General features: G+C 36.6%; 2 protein-coding genes across 2 annotated transcripts in view; one reads left to right on the plus strand and one right to left on the minus strand.

The window, feature by feature from the left end:
- DTNBP1 (dystrobrevin binding protein 1) overlaps window positions 1-3,389 on the plus strand; it is a 50,715-nt gene extending 47,326 nt beyond the window's left edge. Inside the window, exon 10 of the mRNA XM_081952280.1 lies at window positions 2,722-3,389. Within this exon, the coding sequence (XP_081808406.1) occupies window positions 2,722-2,951 (230 nt within the window). The 3' untranslated portion in view covers window positions 2,952-3,389. The remainder of the gene's footprint in view (window positions 1-2,721) is intronic.
- Window positions 3,390-4,577: 1,188 nt separating this feature from the next.
- The window catches only part of JARID2 (jumonji and AT-rich interaction domain containing 2), a 263,679-nt gene continuing 244,456 nt past the window's right edge, over window positions 4,578-23,800 (minus strand). The window contains exons 10-18 of the mRNA XM_081952279.1: window positions 23,332-23,450; window positions 22,046-22,116; window positions 20,507-20,621; window positions 17,993-18,098; window positions 15,325-15,507; window positions 14,875-15,005; window positions 13,224-13,404; window positions 11,196-11,303; window positions 4,578-6,458 (exon numbers count right to left, since the gene is read on the minus strand). Coding sequence (XP_081808405.1) covers window positions 6,282-6,458; window positions 11,196-11,303; window positions 13,224-13,404; window positions 14,875-15,005; window positions 15,325-15,507; window positions 17,993-18,098; window positions 20,507-20,621; window positions 22,046-22,116; window positions 23,332-23,450 — 1,191 coding nt within the window. The 3' untranslated portion in view covers window positions 4,578-6,281. The remainder of the gene's footprint in view (window positions 6,459-11,195; window positions 11,304-13,223; window positions 13,405-14,874; window positions 15,006-15,324; window positions 15,508-17,992; window positions 18,099-20,506; window positions 20,622-22,045; window positions 22,117-23,331; window positions 23,451-23,800) is intronic.

Below are 23,800 nucleotides of genomic sequence, written 5' to 3' on the forward strand. Positions count from 1 at the left end.
AAATACAGTAGAGCTAATTGAGTCTTTCTGATGGGATAGATTAATTCAAGAGATTTTTCTTTTTCTTGTAATCAAAGGATGTGCTAGATGCAAGGCTACTTGATGTCATACTGCTGTATGGCTTAGAAGAGGCTTTCTTAGGGGGTCTCATTTATGCTATCAGAGTTCACCCATTATACTTACAAAGTTTAAATTTTCTGCTGGCAGCCTGTTAAATTGTAGGAAATGATGGAGCTATAAAATCCAGTGCCCCTGATTCAATTGGACTCTAGTTGAGATTATCAATATTAAAATAAGCCAGATAAAATGAAGACAGTATTAACATAACAACCCAATTATAACAAGATCAGAATCACACAATACACTTTTATAAAGAAATAAACTAATTTTATGTGAGATACAATATTATAAAAAGCCAGCTGTTTGATCATATCTTCCTTTTTCTCCTACAGAATTTGGGTACATTGATAATTTGAGCGCCTGTCTGATAGCAGAAGGGAGACATAAAAGTTCTTTGGATGGGCTACGTAATTTGGCTTAAAAAGTTTAAATACATTTGCTTTGCATATAATAATATAGCAAGATATACAGCTGTAGCTGATTACCATGAACATGTCAGTTAATAAGGAATCTCAGGAAACTGGTTTTCCAGCAAGATGGATAATAGTCTATCATAATATGTTCAAAAGAAGGCTCTCCGATATCTAGGCAATTCCAAGATAGCAAGATAGCTACTGGAAACTACACTTAAAATCATTTTGCATTTGTACACCCAAATGCTGTTTTAGATTCGTGTCTTCCTTGTTCATGTTGCATTGATAAAAAGAGCTCCAGGGAAAGACCTCATTTGTAATACAAAGCTCTGTATGTGCTTCAGAGTGCCCAGAGCTCTCTCTCATAGTATTAGTCAGCCACTATCTGAAGCAGCAGCATCTTTTCACATTCTCTTTATAGATATAGCACAATTCTGTAAAAATAATCAGGTTGGCTTAAGGAGTTGCTGAAGGGTGCTAATGTATGCTAAGATCTGAAAGACATTTTCTTTCCCTGCAAATCCAACGTCTGTGTAAGCCCTAGTATTTATCAAAGATTGTTAAGGGAGCCACAGGGCAAAAAAAAAAAAAAAAAAAAGTTAACCAAAAAGTGAAGATTGCTAATCAAATTCCACTTTGTGGAGTTCAGACTCCTGAGACATGGATGCTTTTGGCACACGCGTAGAGAACTATTTCTCTCAAGAAATTAGATTGTTCCAATTTTTTAAAAAAAATAAATATGGGCCTAATGGACACCAATAGAAGTCCTCCAATTGCTCTCTAGGGGAATCGCATAAAAAATTTGGCCAGGGGCCTCCTTTTATGAAAACTCCCAATTTATGTCTCTCCTTTCTTCCTTATCTTTTCACCATTTTAAAAATATTTGAAGAAAGATTCTTAGTTGGTTGACTAGCAAAATATAACCTCCCATAATATACAGAATGACCAATTCTTTTTTTAAAATATGAAATAAACTTTGGAGAAGAGATAATTAGTGAATGAAAAGCACTATAATCTTTACTCCCATTCTTTCGCCCTGTTTACTTTTCCTACATTAAAAAAAAAGAATATTGTACTAGTTACATATTTTTATTTGTAACACGTATTCTTGCAAAGCGCATAAATTGAACAGATGTAATTCGAGTACCTGTAACTCAACTTCTTCAAGTAGTGATGACCAAAAATCCAGCTAGACCATCTGCATGGCCCATTTGCTGTTCGAGGTTCCTTTTCAGGGATCTGCTGCATCAGAAACTATGAGAGTTTAGTGAGAGCATGCCAATCATGCCTGATATTCACAGAGGATAGGACTCCTACCAAAACAGCCATTATAAAATTGGGAGTACCCTCAATGTTGCTCTGTGCAAGATTCAAAAATTGCCTTGGTTCAAAAACCAAAGGAGAAATTTCAGCAGTAGAGACATCTCTTGATCTTGGGATTCCCCCCCCACATATGCTGAAGTATCTCAATATTATTTATTAAAGTTGTATGCCAACACTCACTGATAAGGAAGAAATTATGGATCTTATATGGTTACTCTAAACTTTCTGGCATGTTAATTTTAAAAAACATGCAGAAAGTGCAGGCAAAATCTGTAGTAAAGCAGCTTTGCTAAATAAAGGTAGATCAGAGAGGGTGGGTGTCAGTGGGAAAGATAGGAAAGTTAGCCCTGGCTGTCCTTACAACGTCTGCTTTTTGGCATTCTCTTGCACTTATTTGTAGTCTAATTACTTATCTAAGATAATCAGTGAGATCAGAAAAAAAGAAGGTAGAATACTGGTAGGAAATCCATTTTTTGTGGGTTAAACGGTATGCTCTGTTTTCCAAAATCAGAGGTGATTATCCAGATCACTTTTCACAAGCAAGTCACTTCATTTTGGAGCACTTAATTTTGATCTGCAGTTGCTCTAGAGGTCTTTATTTAAAATTGATTTTTCTGGCCTATTTTACGAAGGCAGAGATTGTAAAGCATGCCTGCATTTTCATCTTTTACCACATCTTGAGAAACAATGTAGTAGTTCCACAATCATTGATATGAAATCATAATAGAGCTTGTATAGCTTGCTTTATAAATTGTCCTAACAAAAAGAAGAGATAGTTAGATCCTATGACAAATATTCATTATATACTGTAATAACCAGCTATTCAGTTGTATCTTTTTTTAAAAAAATCTTTTTGCTTTGGAAGGGTCAGATTCCAGCACCCATCAAAATGAAATCAGTTTTCAAGTTCCCTCTAAGTCAGAGCTGGGCGAGAAGTTCGCTTCAGAAGCACCTGGGACAGATGCTACTAGCCAAGATGCCTGTGAAGGAGAAGCCCCGGTGGTCCAGTTAGATGATGAAGATGTGCAAGTGGACACTGCCCTTGTGAATACAGAAACGAAGAGCCCCTCGCATGTCAGCGATGAGAGTGATTAACAGACTGAGGCTTATCACACTGCCCTATAGGAATTAAGACTGGAGTGAATGAGAAAAGAAATAATTGGCACAGCTTGTCATGTTTTATCTTCAGAGAGATAACTGTATGCAGTCATAGAAAATGTGTTTTTATATTAAAAGCATTCTGAAAGCACACCCATTAAGCAATAAACTCTTGCCTTTGGAACAATTTACTTTCCATGTTGACGCTTACTGAAAAGGACAAATTGTGAATAGATTTACTTTACAATCTTCAGTAGAACTATAATACGGAGATAATTTTAAGCCTTTGTGGTAAGTTAGTATATTTTTGTTCCTAAAAGACTGGATATAAAAAAAGTGTTTATCATGCACTGGAGAATAGGAACAAGAGCGATTGAATGAATATTTACATTAAAGAATTAGAAAGGTAAACGTCCCTGTGTATGCTGTATCTCTATAAAAAAAAGATAAAACTGGATGTGTATAGAGTACTTGCTATTCTATGTGTGTAGAGTTAAACTAAAAATTGAACAGCTGGGTTTTTTTTTTTTTTTTTGCTTTCATATAACTGCCTCAGTTGAAGGATCAGCAATCAACAAAAAGCAGTGCTTGGGTTTTATAAAAGAAAGGGTGGGTGGCCTTTGGATTTAATCTGGCCCCCAACTAAGAATATATCACTGTAATTTAAAATCATTTGTCATCATAGGGATTCACAGTGGGATGTGAAAATAAGATACATACTAAGCATGAGATTAAAAACATGTTTTTTAAGAAAACCACACTACCATTTCTCTCAGTGGCCCTTACTAATACAGACAGGCAACCTCTATATTAGATATTTAATTTAAAATTTTTAAAAAACTTTTTTATTCCACCTTGTATTATGTAAGGCGGTGAACATGTCTAATACTCCTTTCTCCTATTTTCCCCACAATAATCCTGTGAGGTGAGTTGGGCTGAGAGAAAATGACTGACCCAAAGTCACCCATTCAGTTTTCAGGCCCAAGGCAGGAGGACCAGAACTCACAATTTCCTGGCTTCCAGCATGGTACTTCAAGCACTATTTGTTATCTTGCATCCCTTTAGAAATATCTTTCACTATTTGTTATCCTTCATCCTTTTAGCAGAGGAATGAGAGCTGTAGCCCTTCAGGTTTTGCTGGGCTTCAGTATTCACCATATTTGTAGCTGTAGCAATATTGTGAGGATCACAGGTTCTACTTTCCCCCTTCTGTAAATATTTGAAGGAGAGATGTTCTAATTTGATATTATGTCTAAGGTCTTGTTCTATGAGTGGGCAAATATACTTGCAAACAATTGGCAGCTTTATTTTTTATCTTTTCTAATATTTTAGAAAATATTGATTTAGCTTGCTCACAAAGCCTATGTACTATTGAATTATTCTGTCTCAAAGGAGTGTGAGAGGGAAAGATAATTCAGAACTGTAGTTGTTCAAAACCCCTCTGGTTTGGACTGCAAATTAGTTGAAACATTTATTTCACTTTTGTTGCAGTAATATAGCTCTGCAAATGACTTGAAGCACTACATAAACTACATATTTTCTAAGCCCACAATAACAGTTCTAAATAAGACAGCTGGCTTTAAATCATATGATCTCTAGTGCTTTCAGAAGACAGACAAAATGTCCAAAAAGTGTATTTTTATTAAACCTTGTATTACAAACCTGAAAAGTAAACAAAATCTGGCAATAAACATGAAGTCTTTCCTTACAAGGAAAGAGCAGAGCAGCGCTAATAAATTAAATGTCAAACTGTAAGCCATAGTCAGAAGTTTACTGTCAAGAAGGAAAAAATACACAGCAAGGCCATAAAAACCGGACAACCACATTGGTAACACTCAACTCTGTGTTATTGTTAAATATTCCAAAACAATTTAGTCTTCTGCAACAACCAACAATATGTATTTTATAAGACTTTCCTGACAGTCACTCACCACTGGCAAGCTCAGTGCAATATGGGTAGCTCTACTGTTTTGTTGAATTCAATTATGAAACAAGAGTTTGTGAAAACATTTTCCCTTTTTTATTCCACACATACTGTACACACAACCAGAAAAGGGCAAAAACTACTCCATTATTATTTTTGTTGTTGTTCAGTGATGTAAGCAGCACTTATAAATGTTACAAGAAAAACCCTGTAAGCATCCAATCCAACCGACGAAGAAAGTGAAACGTAAGGCTTTTCTTCATCTTGTCTCTTTGCCACCCTTCCCTACCCTCCCAAGAAAAGGCTCAAGTATTTAAAACAATTTACAGGCTTATGTACAAAAGTTATGATTTTTTTTTTTGTTACACATGAAAGGAAAAAAAAATAGACAAGATGGGAGCAAATGCATTTTCACATTCAAAAGAAGTATGCAAACGTGCTAGTGGCTCTAAATGTGATCATACAACAAAACAAAATTAATGCTGACTGTGACAGGGTAAAAAACAGCAGTGGAATGAGAATGGAATGTTAAAAGATTGCACGTCTATGACAAGAAGCATGGCTTCAATCATTTTTCAAGGATGCTATTGAAGGGTTTTTGATAAAGTAGACAACAGCACCAAAAAAACCACAACAACCCAGAATAGATTTCCTAATGAAATCAGGCACAGTTTTCGCTCACATGCCTCCGCAAAGCAGGCAGTCTTTTTTTTTTTCTTCTTTCATTTCCTCCTCGAACAGATGCATAGTGAAGTGCTGGTAACAGAGAACATTTTCTCCAAATCTCCCATTTGCCTATGATTAGAAAACTAAGTCCATCTTCAGCTGCCATAACCTCTCAAATAAAAGTGTGTATTCTCCAATTTAAAAAGGTACAAAACTTTTCCTGCCTGTTACAGAATACAAGCCAAAAGTATAGCAATTTCTTTCAAGTTTTGCCTCCTATCCCTTTTTTTTCCACTATAGAAAAAAAAATCTGCTGACATGATTGGAGAACAAATTATAAAACGCACCAAACTTCAACTACCCAGAAAAATAAAAGAAAGGAGGGTTATTTAAAAGCCTTTTCACAATTAGTAGGTGGAAAGAGGCTTTTTTGTTTTCAGGCAGCGGGACAAAAACAAATTTTATCAGTTCCCTTGCTGCTATCAAAAAAAATGAGCGTACAGCAGTTAAAAAAATCCTGCTGTATCAAACTATCCTAAGTATAAAATAAAAATAAAAATAAAATTCAACAGTTTAATGCTAAATCAAAATTAGTTCTCTAAAACCAGAAGAAAATCTTCTGTAGAGCTAGTGCAAAGACAGCTTGTAATCTACAGCAATACTCCAAACTATGATATAATTACAAAAAATATATATAAAATTGACCAAAATGAGAGAGACTGTTGGCATCTTCATGATTAACTTGAAGCACTTTTGGATGAACTGGAGGATGAAAGTCTTGATGATGGCACGTCAAGGGTTGCTCTCTTGCGAGGCCCTCTTTTTGGTGTAGGCTTGCTGATACAGATCTCAATGGTGCCGTTCTTGCCAGATACTTTTCCACAAATTTGATTGACTAAGTTGATGATTTGTTCCTAGTTGAAAGAAGAAAAAAATGTGTTTTCTTTTTTCTTTTTAACAACCAACTTCCTATTCCAAATACCATGGCAATAAATATGATAAACAAGCCAACACACAGCAACCAAGCTTTCCTTAACTGACTGGCTGTATTCTGAAGTGATTATTACTACTGCTAGTCTCTCTGTATCACACAGGACGTTTTCTACCTGGGTTGACTGGCAGCCCGCCCTGTCCCATTTAAAATGTTAGCTCGCCAATGTTCAGTTCCTCTTTTCTAGCAATGCTGCCTTCTCTGAGTGCACTTGAGCACTGCTGAGTGCATTTATGCCTTCATTTTAAGTCTTTATATTCTAAAAAATATACAGAAACAACTGAAAACCCTCTCTACAAATTGCTTCCTTATCATTAAAACGCTTTAATTTCTCCTTTGAGAACCATCATTTTTAGTTTTAGAGAGGCCTATGGCCTTATTTTTCTAAAAATGCTCCATTATGTGTGCAGAGCTTCTCTACTAATGGATACACTAAGGGCTTATTTTGCTGTGGCAAGAGATATCCACCGGAGTTGTATATCCGTTGCTAAAACCTGACATTGCAGGGATGCTTAGAACAGATTGTTTTGTTCCCTTCATTTCGGAACGGATTCTTACAGCAGTGATCACAAACTCCAGAACGTTCCTCTCTATTCTGGCTGATGCAGTGGTGGGATTCAACCTGTATAACAACCGGTTTGCTGACTGCACGCTTTGCACCAAATGCGTGCTCCGTGCATGCAGTGCGTTTGAAAACAGCTCTAAAACTTACCTTCTATTGCAGCCCTGGTGAGTAAAACAGCTGAGGCACGGCAATCCACTCTGCCACGCCTCTCAGCTGGGCTTCAAACAAAAAAAATATAAGACAGACTAGCGCAGTGGGGGTGGGTGGGGCCAACTGATTGCCGGAACTAGCAGTTCGCCTGAACCCATCTGAACCGGCTGAATCCCACCCCTGGGCTGATGCTTGTTTAACCTTAACAGCAGTTTTAGGCCTCTAGAAATGATGAATGTCAAGGGAGCTGAGATTGAAGTTGGTACCAGTCTCGGATCTTAAGCTTTCCGGATACAAAGATGCAATTTCACCTTTAAAGGCCAGTATCAGTGTCCAAAAATGCAAGTAAAGGCCCTGTTAGGCGATTATAAGTTCCCAAAAAGGAAACTTCATATACTAGATTTGCATCTGCTACTCTGGAGCCCCAGCCACAAAATCCTATCATTTAGTTACTACTACTAAACTACTACTACTAAATTTTAGTAGTTGTGTTTGGAAATGAGAATACTACAGCTGTGAAATCAAGTCAGAATCATACAATTCTCCCTCTAAGGATGTAAGGACTTGAAATTTTGCCAAATGCCACACGATTAAACAACCTTCCCTGTTAGTGACCTGATACTGTGGTATAATCCACATTCCTCTCACAGAACTCTCTCTTGCGTGTAGGCTGAAATTTTTAGTTAAAACACTTCAAACTTCCTGGTGTTTTACATGTGCCCTGGATTTCTGCATCTTGAACTGTTAGACTTGTATAGCTACTTTTCAATATGGGAATAAGTAGACTAAGGGGAAAATTTTCAATTAAGAGATACGTCACTTGTAACTGATCGATAACTGATCTTGCCATATTGTTGATGATGCTAAGTTGAGGCTATATCACACTCTGATAATATACCCATCTTAGCTTTTTGGACTTAACTAAAAATTCTGAGTCCTGATTTCCTCTTTGGAGGGAAGGCTTGTTCAGTAATAAGAGAAGTAAAAACCTTGGGAAACTGAGGAATGCAACCATGTAGGGTCTTCTATCTTAAGCAGCTCCTTAAAATATATATTTAGCAACTATGTTGTTTTTCTGTTTTCTTACTATGGCTATTCAGTATTCTTGAACCAAATGACCAACTGCTTATACTAGGCCCATTTCTAAGTATTTCTAATGGCAGACAGACATTCTCCTCAGACTAAGCCTCTTGATGTTTTTAATATAACCTTTCTCCAAATTCTTCAAACTTATGGCCAGATCTAAACCTATGGGAAACAACATCTGTGCCTTAAGGAATTATTCTTCTTACTGCACTTGACAGGGCAGGATTAGATTTTTCTAAGACCTTTCTTTTGGTCTTGAAAGTCACCTCAGGCTCTGATGTCTTGCAAGATATTAAGTCTGTTTTCCCTCTACCAACTTGATTGCTTAAATTTAGGCAAGGCGTGTTTCAGAATCTACCAAAGATCCGTCCTTTACATAGATAATAGCAAGCTTTTTCATAAGTCTTCCTGACCATTCTTCTATTCTAAAGAACAAGGATTATTTTTAATCTTTTACCAGCATTTGTCTAGAGGGATATAAATACTATCTGCTTTTCTTATCATCTGGTAGGCTTGCTCACTTTCAGGCAGTTAGGACACCCTCCATTAAAGTATGGAGTACCCCCACCATGTGCACCTTTCCAAGACACTTGCAGAGAGGCAGTGTCATCCTATCTAATCATTGTCATTGAGTGTTACTAGCCAGACGTGACATCTAGCACTTATGCTTCATTTGGCAAAGTGGTGCTCCATCCTGACTCATCTGTCCTACCTCCACAAATACAGCAGATTTCTAACTAGTTATTTGAATGATGTCTGTGCATTCATGCTCTTCTTCCACCTTCCTAGCTAAGGGTGATTCATTTACTAATTCTTTTGAAAACAATGTGATGAGGATGAACCAAGAATTGGTTCAAGGTAATGTTGGTAAGTGGTAAAGATTCAGACTCTCTTTAATTCAGCTCATCTGCAAGATGTTCTAAAAGACTAGATATGGGGTATCCAACTTTGGCAATTTTAAGACTTGTGGACTTGAACTCCCACAATTCTGAAATCAGGATGACTCGGGAATTCTGGTATTGAAGCGCATAAGTCTTAAAGTTGCCAAGGTAGGACAACATCACTAACATGAAGGAAGATATAGTCACTTAAACCCAGGTGAAATCAACTACTATTCAGCATTATATGAATAAGCCTTGGACTGATGTGTCCTTCCTTCATTAGTGATGAAAAGAGATGCTAAGTTTTATGTCCTGATTTTGCAAATGTCAAGACCTAAATTGTTAACAGTGGATTGTTTCAGTAAATTACAACAATAATCACCTAGTCATAAAACATGCTAAATCATTAATACAGGTAATCCTCGGCTTATGATCACAATTGAGTCCAAAATTTCTGTTGCTAAGTAAGAGATTTGTTAAGTGAGTTTTCTCCTATTTTATGACCTTTTTTGCCACAAGTGAATCACGGCAGTTGTTGTGAGTAACATGGTTGTTAATTAAATCTGGCTTCCCCATTGACTTTGCTTGTCAAATGGTCACAAAAGGAGATCAAATGAGCTGAGGCCTTGCAACTGTCATAAATATGAGTCAGTTGCCAAATGACTGAATTTTGATCATGTGACCATGAAGATGTTGCAACGGTCATAAGTGTGAAAAATAGTCATAAGTAACTTCGAACGGTCACCAAATGAATTGTTATAGGTCGAGGACTACTTGTAATATGTTTAAATGGAGGTGCGGGGAGCATATAAAGTTATATGCTATTGTATAATATTAAAATCATCCTAAGAGATCATTACGAGCTAGAGCAACTGATATATCTGACTGATAGCTACTAATATCCTATCATTATATACCAGCTGAAGCTTGGGGACCAGAATTAATGTTAGAGCTCTATAAAAATATGTAACTTGTAACTCTAGTTTTTTTGGTTCATAGTTTATAACTGGACTTTCTGGCAATCTATATTTGCAATCTGTTATTTTCAAGAACAATGAAAAGTGTCATTTTGATGTTAACAGTTTTGGGTGTAAGTCTACAACTGAAATCTATTTTATTTGAGGGGATTGTTTTCTGCCTGTTCCTTTGGATTTGGGCAAGGACACTTCAGTTGATAGGGTGTAAAATGGATTAACCCTCAACAAACAAGTCAGTCTGGGTACAGTAAGTTCATATAATGCATTGATATTCATTCCAAACAAACATTGGGGCTTTTCATTCCACATTGTTTCAATTAGTCTGAAGTCACAAAATTGGTTTGCTTATTATTATTTTTAAATTCCTCCAAACTATAGACTATGAAGAGAACATGACTCAGGAGCAAACAGGAGCAAAATGTCCGTCTTTGTTGCCTTTGCCTGGAGCTAATTAAGGAGTGGAGGAGGAAGTTTGAGGGAGGGTCAGTTAAATGCCTCTTAGACATTAAAAAAGACAATATTCTGATAGATATGTTTATTGCTATTTTTAAATGATTTGTTATAGAGAGCTTTAAAGTACAAAGATTCTGGTATTATCTGTACTGAACTTGCTACTTGTTGAAATATGTCAACTGCAAAACCATGGCTTCCCTTGATGAGCTTTGAAGACAAAAAACTGTACACACTGTGTATGTAAGGAAGACATCTGAAGCCAATGAATTGCTAAGGAATTGTGTTTTTTGCTACTGTGAACACTGTTTACAGTGTAGGGTTGTTCAAAACTATTTTTTCATTTTATAATTCTTAAAACAAGTGAGGGGGTAAAAGGCAGCAATGCAAATTTATCAAGAAACTTTCTGCAACAATAAATATAAATTATCCATAATATTAAAAAGCAAGAGCAGCAACTCTACAGATCATACATGCAACGTATCAAACTTATAATAAATTATACAGCCTTAAAAAATAACCCGCAAGAACACAAACAGTATTATACAGACCTCATCATAACGATACATTAGTTTCAATCCACGACAAGACTTCTGTTTTTCTACATGCCGCAGGGCGCATTCGAGGCAGAAGACAACATTTTCATTTTCCTGTACAACCTGCAATTTTTACAAACATAGGTTGAGAATACTAAAAAGCTACAGGTCATATTGAATGTCTGCGTTTCAGCTGAAGCCTTAATGTAACTTATCTTAGATAGTGTTTAAAAACTATTTATAATTTCAGTAAAATTGAATTCAATGGGTTATGAAGTAGCTAACTGTCTTGTTTCAGAACAAATATTCAAATACAAGCAAATATCCCCTATGGAGCAAATATCTCCATAGCAAAGTTTCTTTTTGTATCCTTGACAAGTCTGTTATTTTGGATGGTGGTGGATCAATTTTGAGCAGCCCATTCATCAGTGCTTTCCGGGAGACTATTGAAATATATGTCTTGCACTTTGTTGAAGTATGCACATTATTTTAGAAATTACTCTGTAGCTAGGAAACAATTGATACATTAAAAGACCAATAATTCTATTACAATTCTGTTGTAGCCTCTGCCCTCCTGAACAGCATCCCCCAAGAGACATGGATGTATCCATTCTATGGAGGTTTGGAAAAGCTCTTAAACCCTGGGTTTGCTCCCACGCCTGGCATTAATGTGGGGACTGTTATATACGGTTTTATTATGTCTTCTTTTAGTCTAGGCCAGTGGTGGGCAACCCGCGGCTCGGGAGCCACATGCGGCTCTTTACACCCTTTAATGCGGCTCTTCTGTGTGCCGGGTGCCCGCTCCCCTCCCTCCTCTCGGGCTTCGGAGGGAAGCTTCTGCAAAAGCCCGGGCGAGTGACAACCAATTTTGGTCCTATGACTGCAGAATGCTGTAAATGCAGGCCAGTTGTTGAGTGTTTCAAATGTGATTGGAACACTCAACAAGGTGACCACAGTGTGTGTGTGTGTGTGTGTGTGTGTGAGTGAGAAAGACAGACAGAGAGAGGAACAGAGAGAGGGAGTGAGGGAGGGAATCAGAGAGAGACTGACAAACAGACACACACACACACACACAGACAGAGAGAGAGAGACAGAGAGGGGGAGGGAGGGAGAGAAAGATAGACAGACAGAGAGACACACACAGAGTGAGTGATTAAGTGAATGAGTGAGAGACAGACACACCCACATACACAGAGTGACAGAGAGAGAGGAAGGGAGGGGAGAGAGACAGAGGGAGAGACAGAGACAGACACACACACACACAGAGTGAGTGAGAGACAGACAGACACACACACACACAGAGTGACAGAGATGGGGGAGGGAGGGAGAGAGAGACAAAGAGCCAGAGAGAGAGAGAGAAAGAAAAAGAAAAAAAGAAAGAAAGTGGGAGAGAGAGATGAAATTAAAAACAACAACATACAAACCTGACTTACTCAAACTATCCAAGGAAATGCAAGGCCAATGTTCACATTAGTGGTTGTGACTTTGTCAGTCAATGTCAGGGTGTAATTTTCTCTACATTGTAAGGCAAATTTTACGGAATTTAACGTTATCGATAAATAATATCGTTCTAAAGTTTTTGTTTTATTAGTTGTGTTATTTGTATCCTCCCGACCTATGTGGATACTTGCATGCAGAATATTCTCAATAAAAACTTATTGAAACTAAAAACAGTGTACCATCCTATGTATTTTCGGTTTTAAAAATGTGGCTCTCAAAGTAAATTTCAATCGTGGTTTTGGCGAGATTTGGCTCAGTTGAAAAGAAAGGTTGCCCACCACTGGTCTAGGCTGTTTTGTTTTGTCTGTGTTTTTAACTATCCATTAAACTTTGCAAACTGCAGAATCTATTGGAGTGAGCAGCTGTGTCAAAGTGAGTAAATAAGTAAGTAAGAAAGAAAGAAAAGAAAGAGAGGAAGGAAGGAAGGAAGAAGAGAGAGAGAGAGAGAGAAAATGGATGGATGGGTAGAGAGACAGACAGGTAGACAGACGGCTGGATAGATGGAAAGAATCAGGAATGTAGGATTTAAGAAATTTCTCTTACCATGGATAAGTAACAGAGATGTTGGCATATCTGACACCTTCTTTCAGATGTCTCTAACTGCCACTTTCGAGGCTTTTTCTTCCCATCCACTCCCAAGCTGCTGTTGTCATGGCTCCCATAGCGAGCTGAAGAATGGAGACCGGCCTCATATAGCTGCCGCCGCTGCCTCAATTCTGTGTCCCTGTGAAGATTAAAAAATAATTAGAACACAGCACAGCCTCAAAGAGGAATTCAAAGTTACATCTGGAAGGCCTCATTTTTACATGCAGCTGAGCCTTTAATAATTGTCAGTGGATAACATGGCACTGCATACACTCCCAGGGAGCAGTGCCAAACTCCTGCTGCTCCTTAACCCCACCTAAGATTGTGTTAGTGACCACTGCAGAACAAGTAGGAATTCTGAAAACTTCAGAAGCTGAGTTCTTGTAGAAATCTCTATGACACTCCTTGCTTCAACTAGACTGTTTTGCCAGCCTGAATTGCCAAAAGAAATGTCTCTCAAGACACTTCCTAGGAATCCAAGAATGATGAAGGCTTGACATTTAGTAAAAAGTAAAGAAAAAAGTAAAAGCTGAATATATTGTCTAGAATCATTGTAACTTCAAAAGTCTGATTTATGAATGCAGATACATGCTGACCACAGAGGAGTGACAAATGGAACATCATGTACAAAAGTAATGAGTGGATGAGAACAGAAAGTTATTCGAAGTGGCACAAATTAGACTTCAAAAGAAGGCTATCCTCGACCTGATACACTGAAGATGCTTTGTGTTGCAACTTAAAACAGCTCCAGCTACTCTAATGGTTAGCAGTGTTATGATGAAAACTCTTGCTGTCCTCAAAGGAAAAGAAATTCAGTTTGAACAAACCTCAGGACCATTTAGATGGACAAATAGGAAAACAAATACCAGCCCTCTTCACATTTACAAAATGCCTTTTTAAGAAAATGCATATATAGAGGTAACATGGATGTAACATTTTTGAGAAGGAGAAACTCCATGTAGAGATCCTCAATGCACCTCTCAAGTCTTCTGCCCTGAGTGCCAATACGCAGGGAAGAAGACTTGATTCCGACTATCACATTAACAAATTAGTTTCTTAAATACAATTTGTAGATTCCAGTCATCAGATTTTCTATGGATCCTTGATCTATGCGATGTGCTATCGATCACACTTGAATTGTGGATAACGAAGCTACATGATAAAGAACAAAGAAAACACAGCATTATATTAGAAAGACAACAGCTTTCCCCTCCTTTCAAAAATGTCTTGAGAGGGGACAGAAAAATATTCAATACTCTTTCAGCATTGAAAAGGGAGAAGCTGTGGAACTCTGCTCATGCCACAGTCAGAGTGAAAAGAGAGGCTTTCCTTGCTTATCCATAATTACAAAAAAACGTGTATGAGTGTTCGGAGCAGAACGTTTTGAGCTCTGGGTCTGAATACTGAGTTCCTTCATTTAAAAAAAAAAAAGTGAATGCTTGGCAGAATGCTTGAATCCTTCCTTTTTGTCTTCAGTGACAGCATACCAAGTGTCGAAGGTCTTCTCCATCAGTGGTTAGGCTCATTGGTCCTGGCTGTCTCACAGCACCCACTGTAATTGGCATTAGAGTTTATTTCAAGAGAAAAGCGGATATGAAACAAAGGTTACCTGAGCTCTCTCAGAAGGGCCGATATTGTACTCAGAGCAGAACCATTTTCTTTCTTGGCTTCAGCTGTCGCAATTTGATACAGCAGCTTTTCCATTGAAAATGGCTTGGGTATATGTCGCCTCTTCATTTCCTACTCACAAACATTTCACTGTTAGCTCTCCTTTACCATGCAATGAAATATATTCCAATAGAAAGATCACAGCCCAGACTGCACTACATGCAATAATTCATTTGACATCTCCAAATCAGACGTGATTGTTTAATAGCTAATAGCAAATTTTGGTTATCATTTTGAAAGTTAAGACATTGTCTAAGAAATTTATAAGCAAAATAGGTATTTGTAATAATGACTAGTTTCATTAAATAGCATGGCACACAATGTGACTGTGAGGTGTTTTGTCTGCTTTTACAAAAGGCATTCTGCTTTTTGAAAGGTTTGACACTTTTACCTTGGCAGTTTTAAAACCCATGCTTGTCCACTGGGTGGTAGCAAAGTGCACAGTTTCAGAGACATTGTAACCGCAGCATACTTTTGACACAAAAGATCCTGGAAAGCAGACAACGAACTGCCCGCTCTGTTGTACAGTACGGTGCACCTTGATCCCCTCTTTGCACAATATCTCTGGGGCAATCTAAATAAAGAGAAGAAAGGAAATCACCCCTTTAAAATCTTATTTTCTTGCCATTCGGTACTTCCTGTATAGTGCAATGAAACTTGACTGAATTTAGAAATCTTCATGTTACAGTGCCCTTCAACTCCCACAATCCCTGTTCCATAAAACAATACCGATATCACATAAACTTTAAATGTTGCAATACAAACTGGAACTTCCAGTGCTTATTCCTTATACAGATGCTATGATCCCGAAAACAAACACAGCTATTACTTGTTAGTAACTACAACTGAGCCTGGACTGAGACTTGATCATTAAGTGAAGTGGTGATTGAATGAAACAAGAACTGGATTATTGATCTTATTTCAGTTTTCCTTTGCTTTACAGACCTGTGAAGATTGTAAATGTGAGGATTGGTCACAAAATTATTTCTTCATTGCTATAATAATTGTGAATGGTCACTAAAAGACACATTTGCTAAACAAGGACTACTTATATTCTCAATACAGAAATTAGACTTCGTGAGATACCATATTTGGATGCGTCACAAAAGCTATTTTAGGTAGGAGTTTCAAATTTCAAGAAATGTTGACATGAGAAAAATCTTTCCCATCTTTGGAGGTTACTTTCAATGGGAATCAAAATACACGCCAGCCTTCTTTACCTATTTACAACCAAGATTATTGGGGAGGGGGGGGGGAATGTAACATTTTTTAATGGATGATGTATCAGTTATTTGGAGGTGTAATATTGGCTGTAAGATATGCTAGAAATTAGTCTGAGAGATGGCATGTCTGCGCTTACAATAGTATCCAATAAGATGGCTAAGGAATGGTTATCAAAGTGGATGGATGCTAATGATGGAGGAGATGAGAGAAGCTGTAGGATCCGAAGCTGAAATGTGAATAGGTTACCAGTTTGGAAATTATCTTGTCTTCAGGGTGTTGGAGAGACTGGCTACTGTGCTTCATGTTATCAGATGAGGGTGAGATGAGGTCCTTACAGCTGACATGTGAGCTCCATTTGAAGCCAGAGTGGCAATAGTGGTGGGATGTAATATGTAGCCATCCACTCAGGAGGACACCTTATTGAATGGGAAATGGAGCTGACATGAAGGAGGAGACTGAGGGTGCAATCTTCAAGGAAATAATTCATCTGAATAGAATGCTGCTGGAGATGACAGGAAGTCTTATGGTGTGCATTGAGATTGGCCTGAGATTTGGATATTACTTTGCCTGATATGGACTTGGATGGCCTAAGCCAGAAGAGGAGACCCAAAGCAGCAGTTGTAGTAATGGTTGGGGGCTGAATAGATGATAAAAAGGTCAAGAGTGGAGGTTTCTGACTTCCTTTTCATTTGGACTAACCCCAGGTGAAACAATATAGTTCTTTGTTTTAATGATAATATTGTTATGGCTATTCTTATTGGTTGTTATGTTTTAATATTTTAACTTATCCCAGTGGCTTTTATAAGCATTAATGTATTATTGTGGTTGTTTTAATTGTTCTAATATTATAAACCACTGGGAGTCTCTGGGAGATTTGGTGGTATATCAGTGTAATAAATCAATAAAAAAGCAATACTTTTTCTTATCAAACTTATAAAAATGCACTTGCTTTAATACACAACAGAAACATGAATACTTTACAATTTGGAAAGTATATAAAGTATCTGCTTTTAAATAAAATATACTTTGATTATTTATTTTAAATAGTTTAAATACGTTTTTAAGAGGAAATGCTCCCAAAGTAACTTATAGAAGCAACCCAATGGAGGTTCTTCGCAGAGATAAGACCTGCCATTTAAGGTCCAGCATATGCTGGATTATGGGGTCAAAAGAATGAATGCCTTAGGCATGCATAAGCAAAACTTATTCCCCCCCCCCCATTTTTTCTGCCAATGTATAGGCAGCCTATAAGAGATTTCTGTCACCTCCACATGTGTTTTTTTGTAGTGCTATGGCCAAATCATCAGTGTATCCAAATCTGCATCCCTTTGTTGGTGGCATATCTGATATGTTTAAGCTGAATAGTGTGGGTGCACTTACGGAGCCTTGTGGGGGGCCACTGTTTAATCTTCTTACCTTACTTACGTTGTCCCCCATTATTATCTGAAAGGACTTATCACTCAGCATGTTATTAATTAGTCGACACGGAATTTTGCAGGGGATAATATGGCACAGTTTGTATAACAATCCATCCTTCCTTAATGTGTCATATGGCGCAATTAAATCTAAGAACATGGGCGTGGTTTTGAGGCCTCGTTGGAATCCTGCTTCAATAGCCTGTTAGGCTTAGTACCTGGTCTACACAGCCCCTTTATCATATGACATATCAAGATTTAATTAAATGGTTGAGTTTTACATGTACCCAGGGCTGTATGCTTTTTCTTTAATTAGTCCTTGCTTCAAATACTTGTACAACAGGGTTCACTGCTATCCATAAAGTTACAAAACAAAATTGAACTGGAATCCCCCTAGACAGAAATCAGAAATTGACTTACCATGACGTTACTTTCAAGCATTTCCAGTCCTGGAGTGCCATTGGCTTGCAACAGGGTATGTACCACTTTGTCAAGTTTTTTCTCCTCTGCAGCAGGAATGCAATACCTGTTCACATTTGACACAGAGAGGAAACCACAAAAAAGGATATGAATTCTAGACTAAATAAGGTACTATGCGTCAGAAGGCCGTGTCCCAAATTGCATCTCCAAAACTGAATACCAGCCTAAGAGGTTAAAAACTAAATTGGAAAAGATGCCATAAGCTCAGAGATGGGTTCCTACTGGTTCAGCCGAATAGGTAGCAACTCGGCCTGCCATGCCCCTCAACCGGTTCTCTCGACAGCGCCGTAGGTGGTGCCATCTTGTTTTTTGCTTCTGCTCATGCGCAGAAGCATTTTGTTTAGTACTGCACATATGCGTGCAATGCATCCCTGAGCAAAACGGCAGTAGCAGCAGCCGGAACCCATCCTTGTGTAAGCTGGAGTGAAAAAAATCAGTAACTTTATATTTAGACAGAGTCTAAAATAAGATTAAGTTTCACAATTACAGTATTTAGTAACAGTACATCATGACAGTCATGCCGAGTTATATGTTGCTCAAGACAGAGAATAAAAGGATTTTATCAGCTGAACAGCACGTGGCACGGAAGGGACTTGACTGAACCCACCCCTTATGAATCTGCAGTCAGCATGCCTCTGTATGCAAAGACAGATTTTTTTTAGGTAAGTGTTTTCAATACTAAGTTCATTAGTTAATTATACATAAGAGAATATGTCATCTTTATAAAATCTAGAACTCATTGTTAAAATCCAAGTAATGTACAATCTGCAGCAATAATCTGCACAGTATAAATTGTAAGAATGACAGTAATTTCTCTTGAACAGTGAAAAAGTTCTCCTTATATAACTGATTAAATAATTGAAGTTAGATTTATGTTAAGACAAATCCAAATTTCCGATGCAGCACAAGTTCATATATAGAATTATTTTTTTTAAAAAAATTTCAAGTAAAATTAAATAGTGACAGATTTACTTCTGAAATGCTATTTTGGATAAGGCACATGCCTAACTTAACTTAACTAACTTAATTAGTCATTCTGTGGCAACTGGACATACTTTCCCCCCCCCCCAAAAAAAGCAAGGTATTCTTGCAGCAGTTACTGTGTACAAAACTTCTTTGATATATTTTGTGAAGACAAAAAATTTAATAATACTTAGTTTTTTTAAAAAAAAAAAGGTCGGAAAAGTAATTCAGTCTGTAGGATTTGTTTTATTCTATTATAAATCATCTTCTGAAATTTTGCAGAATTGACATTTAATATAGGAAAACAATCATAGCTAATTGTTACATTTCTGTAGTTAAAAAATTAACTATAACAATTTCTTCACAGCCAAGCCAAGCTGTAGACCCTGGATATTTAAATCTTTCTCCAGATAGTTTTTTTTTTTAAAGATCAAGAGCCACGGATTTAAATTTCATGCTGGTTATTAATTACTCAAAAAAGCCACCATCTTTCACCCTCCCAATGATTATACTGCAGTAAAATATATCTTGTACATTTAGGCTGTTCCAAACTTTGTACATTAGGTTAGTAAAAAGCACTGAAAAATTGAATGTGTGAAACAGTGTATTCTTTTAAAAAATTATCTGATTTCCTGACTTTGGGGAAGGCTTTTTTCCCTATATAACAAGGCGCAATTAAATTTTACTAATACAGCAGGGAAGGTTTTTTTTTTTTAAAAAAAAAACTCTTTTTAAATTTTGCATTTGGTTTCAAATAGCTAGAATAAAACCCGGTCTTGCAGGAAGATCAGAAAAATCCATGAATAGTAGATATATTTTATCAACTTCCATTCTATCAGTAACTCTCCCTACCTATTTGTGAAGCACATTTTAAAGAGGTAAAGAGAACCATTAATGGAAATCAGAATGGGTTATTTCTTGCTTCTTGAATAAGAAGAAGTATTTTCTGATACTGTAGGATTGTTAAACCCGTTAAGCCAGAAAACACAGATTGAATAAGAGTCTCAATTTCTCAATACCTTTGTGAACTTAATTTCGAAGTATCTGATGGAACTGACTGAATTTCAATATTAAGACTATATTAATCTCACTTCCCTGCTGCATTAGGTAGTAAAATTTAATTGTGCCACAACAATGTCAGTCTGACTTTTACTTGGATATTTTAAAATACATTACAGCAGTTAAGTTAGAGTAAACTTAAAAGATAAATCCTAACGCAACTCTATAAAATGCCTTTCTCACCTAGGAAAATAATAACAATAATTTGGAGTGCCAGGTTAAACATTTTGTTCATCCTAAAATTTTACTTATCTTTCTTATACTTTCTAGGACATTTTACAGGGCTCATTTTTAACATTATTGTATCCTGCCTTGAAATTCTAAATAGAATGATTAATAGCATAGTTCTTTTATTTTGAAATAAAAAATTCTGCAGATCCCCAACAAAAGAAAGGGAAATACAGCAAAGAAACACACTTAAGAGTGACTTACCAAATGCAGTCAGCACCAGTGTGTAAGTAGTCAATATATGGAAGGTGATTTTGGTCTCGAGACCAGCATGAGGTAGAAAAGACCATGCCAATGTTTAGCCAAGGAATTGTCACTCCTAAATTAGTAACATCAGATCGGAAGAAAACCTGATTACTGCCAGTCTTCTCATTAAAAAAACATATAAAAATTTAGATCTTACCAGAAAAGAAAAAAAAAAAGAAAAAAAAGACAGCTTTTACAAAAATGAACATGATCCTAATCTGATTGGTCAAATCTCTTTTGATCCCTGGATTCTGATGTTAACATGCAACAGTATCTTAACAAATCAGCTTGTATAGCTTTATATGTGAATATGAATTTAGCTTTTGCCAATATAGTTAATCCTTGATTTATGACCACAATTGAGCCCAAAGTTTCTATTGCTAGCTAACTAAGATAAGTTGTTAAGTGAGTTTGCCGACCTTTCTTGCCACAGTTGTTAACTTAATCACTGTGGTTGCTAAGTTAGTAACAGGGTTGTTAAGTGAATCTAGCTTCCATCATTGACTTTGCTTGCCGGAAGCCAGCTGGGAAGGTTATAAATGGGGATCATATGACCCTGGAACACTACAACCATCATAAATACATGCCAGTTGCGAAGCATCTGAATTTTGATCATGTGACCATTGGGATGCTACAATGGTGGTGTGAAAAACAGCCATAAGTCACTTTTCAGTGCTGTTGTAACTTCAAATGATTGCTAAATGAATAGTTGTAGGCTGAGGACTATCAAGAGCTAAACAATGTCAGTGCTCATAAAACAATGTCTGGAAAAGGAAGCTGAAGATGTGCAATAGGTATACATACTCATTCCATAATTATCTCCAAAGATAAATGTAGTCGCACTATTGCAACTGAATGAGAAAATTACAAAGTTTTTTTTTACTAGGTGTGATAATAAAAATGGAAAATAATAGCAATATCATACCACTATAAACTTTGACAACTGTCTCAACTAGCCTTTGTAAAGTAGAAATCACCAAAGGTTTTTGTAAAGAAAAAGCAGTAACAGCAAAACTCTGCACATTAATTGGCATAAATCCTTTGGGACAGCAAATAATGGAGCTACTTGTGCCTATCAATCACCATACAGACATTAGATGCTACCACTAATGTACTGAATATTAATAAACAGACTACAACAGATTTGAAGAAGTCAACAAGGACATGATCTGCAGTATATATTTAGCCTCTACCTCAATCTGATTCTTTTTATAATACAAAGATCTGAGTTAAACTGTGGCGTGATTATTTTAACAGACAACACAAATCTCAGCAGCCTCACATGAAGATAAGTCTGCCCATCTGTGTTGAACAGACTGAAGGGTCAAGGGATGGCAGAATCACATTTAGTTTAAATACTGCCATGGCAAAAAAGTTTGCTGAATGTTAATTTATTTTTAAACATCATTTATAGATGCCTGGTTACAGGGAGATGGGGAAAATGTGGTTTATTCCAAATGCCACAACTACAAGTATGAAGAAAGTACATCTTCTTACCAGGCACAGCACCAAGATGTCGCAGGATGGATCCTGTGTTATTAGGAAGGACTGTTAGGTTCCACCCATGCCTGTGCAAATTAAATAATATAGATAATAAACAAATATTAAAAGCCACTTAATATATTCTGCTTCTAATAGTTAATCTAGAGAGAAAAATAGTCCTCTTTCTTGTTCAAAAAAATCTCAGTAGACAATTTTTTGCAAAACTGATCAAAGATACAATACAATACAATACAATACAATACAATAGTAGAGTTGGAAGGGACCTTGGAGGTCTTCTAGTCCAACCCCCTGCCTAGGCAGGAAACCCTATACCGTTTCAGACAAATAGCTATCCAACATCTTCTTAAAGACTTCCAGTGTTGGGGCATTCACAACTTCTGGAGGCAAGCTGTTCCACTGATTAATTGTTCTAACTGTCAGGAAATTTCTCCTCAGTTCTAAGATCTTACATTCGTTTTCAATGTTCTGACTAATTTTTTTAAAGAACTAAAATGATTAAAAAGAAATTGATTAACTTTCTGATAACATTTAACTTTATAGATGTCAATAATTAAAAGCATCAGGATTACTACTTCTTCATTTTAATAGCTGTCCTGTTGCCAATGTAGAAAAACAAACAAACAAAATATATAATTATTCATTGGTGACTAGAATTACTCTTTGGTGACAGACTATATACTGGTTGGGAATTCTGAGAACTGCAGTTTTTATTCAATTAGATGGCACCATGTAAAGGGAGTCTATTATAATGCTTTTATTGCTACTTTTTAAAAAAGATGCCAGGAATTACTATACATTTTTATCCAAAATAGGTTATAATTCAAATTTAAGTACTCTATGAAATATCATGTTTGGGGAACAAATAAAGTAAACATAGCAAAATGATTAAATTACTTCAGAATATCACATAGAAAAGCTAACATATATTGGATTCAGCTACTTTATGCAACCAACCAACCAAATGTCCACCCCCTCACATCCCAAAAAGTTTGAAATAATCTATTCTCAGTAGTAGATTAACTTGAAATATATACTGCCTTTTAAATCTCTTATTCTTAAGTCAAAATAGTACAGGAACATGCAATTTTATGGCTCTCACAAAAGAGTCTGAGCTGAAATTATATGCTTCTCACTTGAGACTTTATAGTTATCAATGCACACCGTATCACATGGATCAAACTGAATAGTATCTCAATAAAACAATTAGTTCCCACTGTGGTACTGGCCAGAGAAGATTTAAAAAGTCAAGCAGAATTCTAGATAATGTTGCCATGTATTACCTTGAAAAAGGTTCCGATTTTCCCACAGGAAAGCCACTGCCATGGGTATTAGTGTCCACTTTCCCACAGTGTACTGCTACATGGCAGTCCTTCTGTTCTACTAATCTCCAGTATTCTTGCTATAAGGGAAAAAAAGCTACCCAGTTGTAATAGATGTTTATAATTATGGCCAAATACAGTATATCAAACATTCTTTACCCTTTTCTTAGAAAAAGAAACTTTAGCAAATGAACATGCTACAGATTTCTTAACAAAAGTTCTTATTATCTTTCTGATCTTTAGTCTTTCAACAAATAAAATGTTTTTGTTGGTGAAAAAAAATGTTTTTAAGGCATTTAGAAAATATGCATTCATTTAATTACAAGCAGAAGAATAGAGAGCATCCTGCCATAGCCATGGAAAACATATAAAAGGAGAAAGAAGAACCATGACTACCAAGAACTGATAAGGCATTGAATCAAGCGCGACC

Source organism: Natrix helvetica (assembly GCF_964273705.1).
Source record: "Natrix helvetica genome assembly, chromosome: 4".
In the NCBI taxonomy this organism is placed as follows: Eukaryota; Metazoa; Chordata; class Lepidosauria; order Squamata; family Natricidae; genus Natrix; species Natrix helvetica.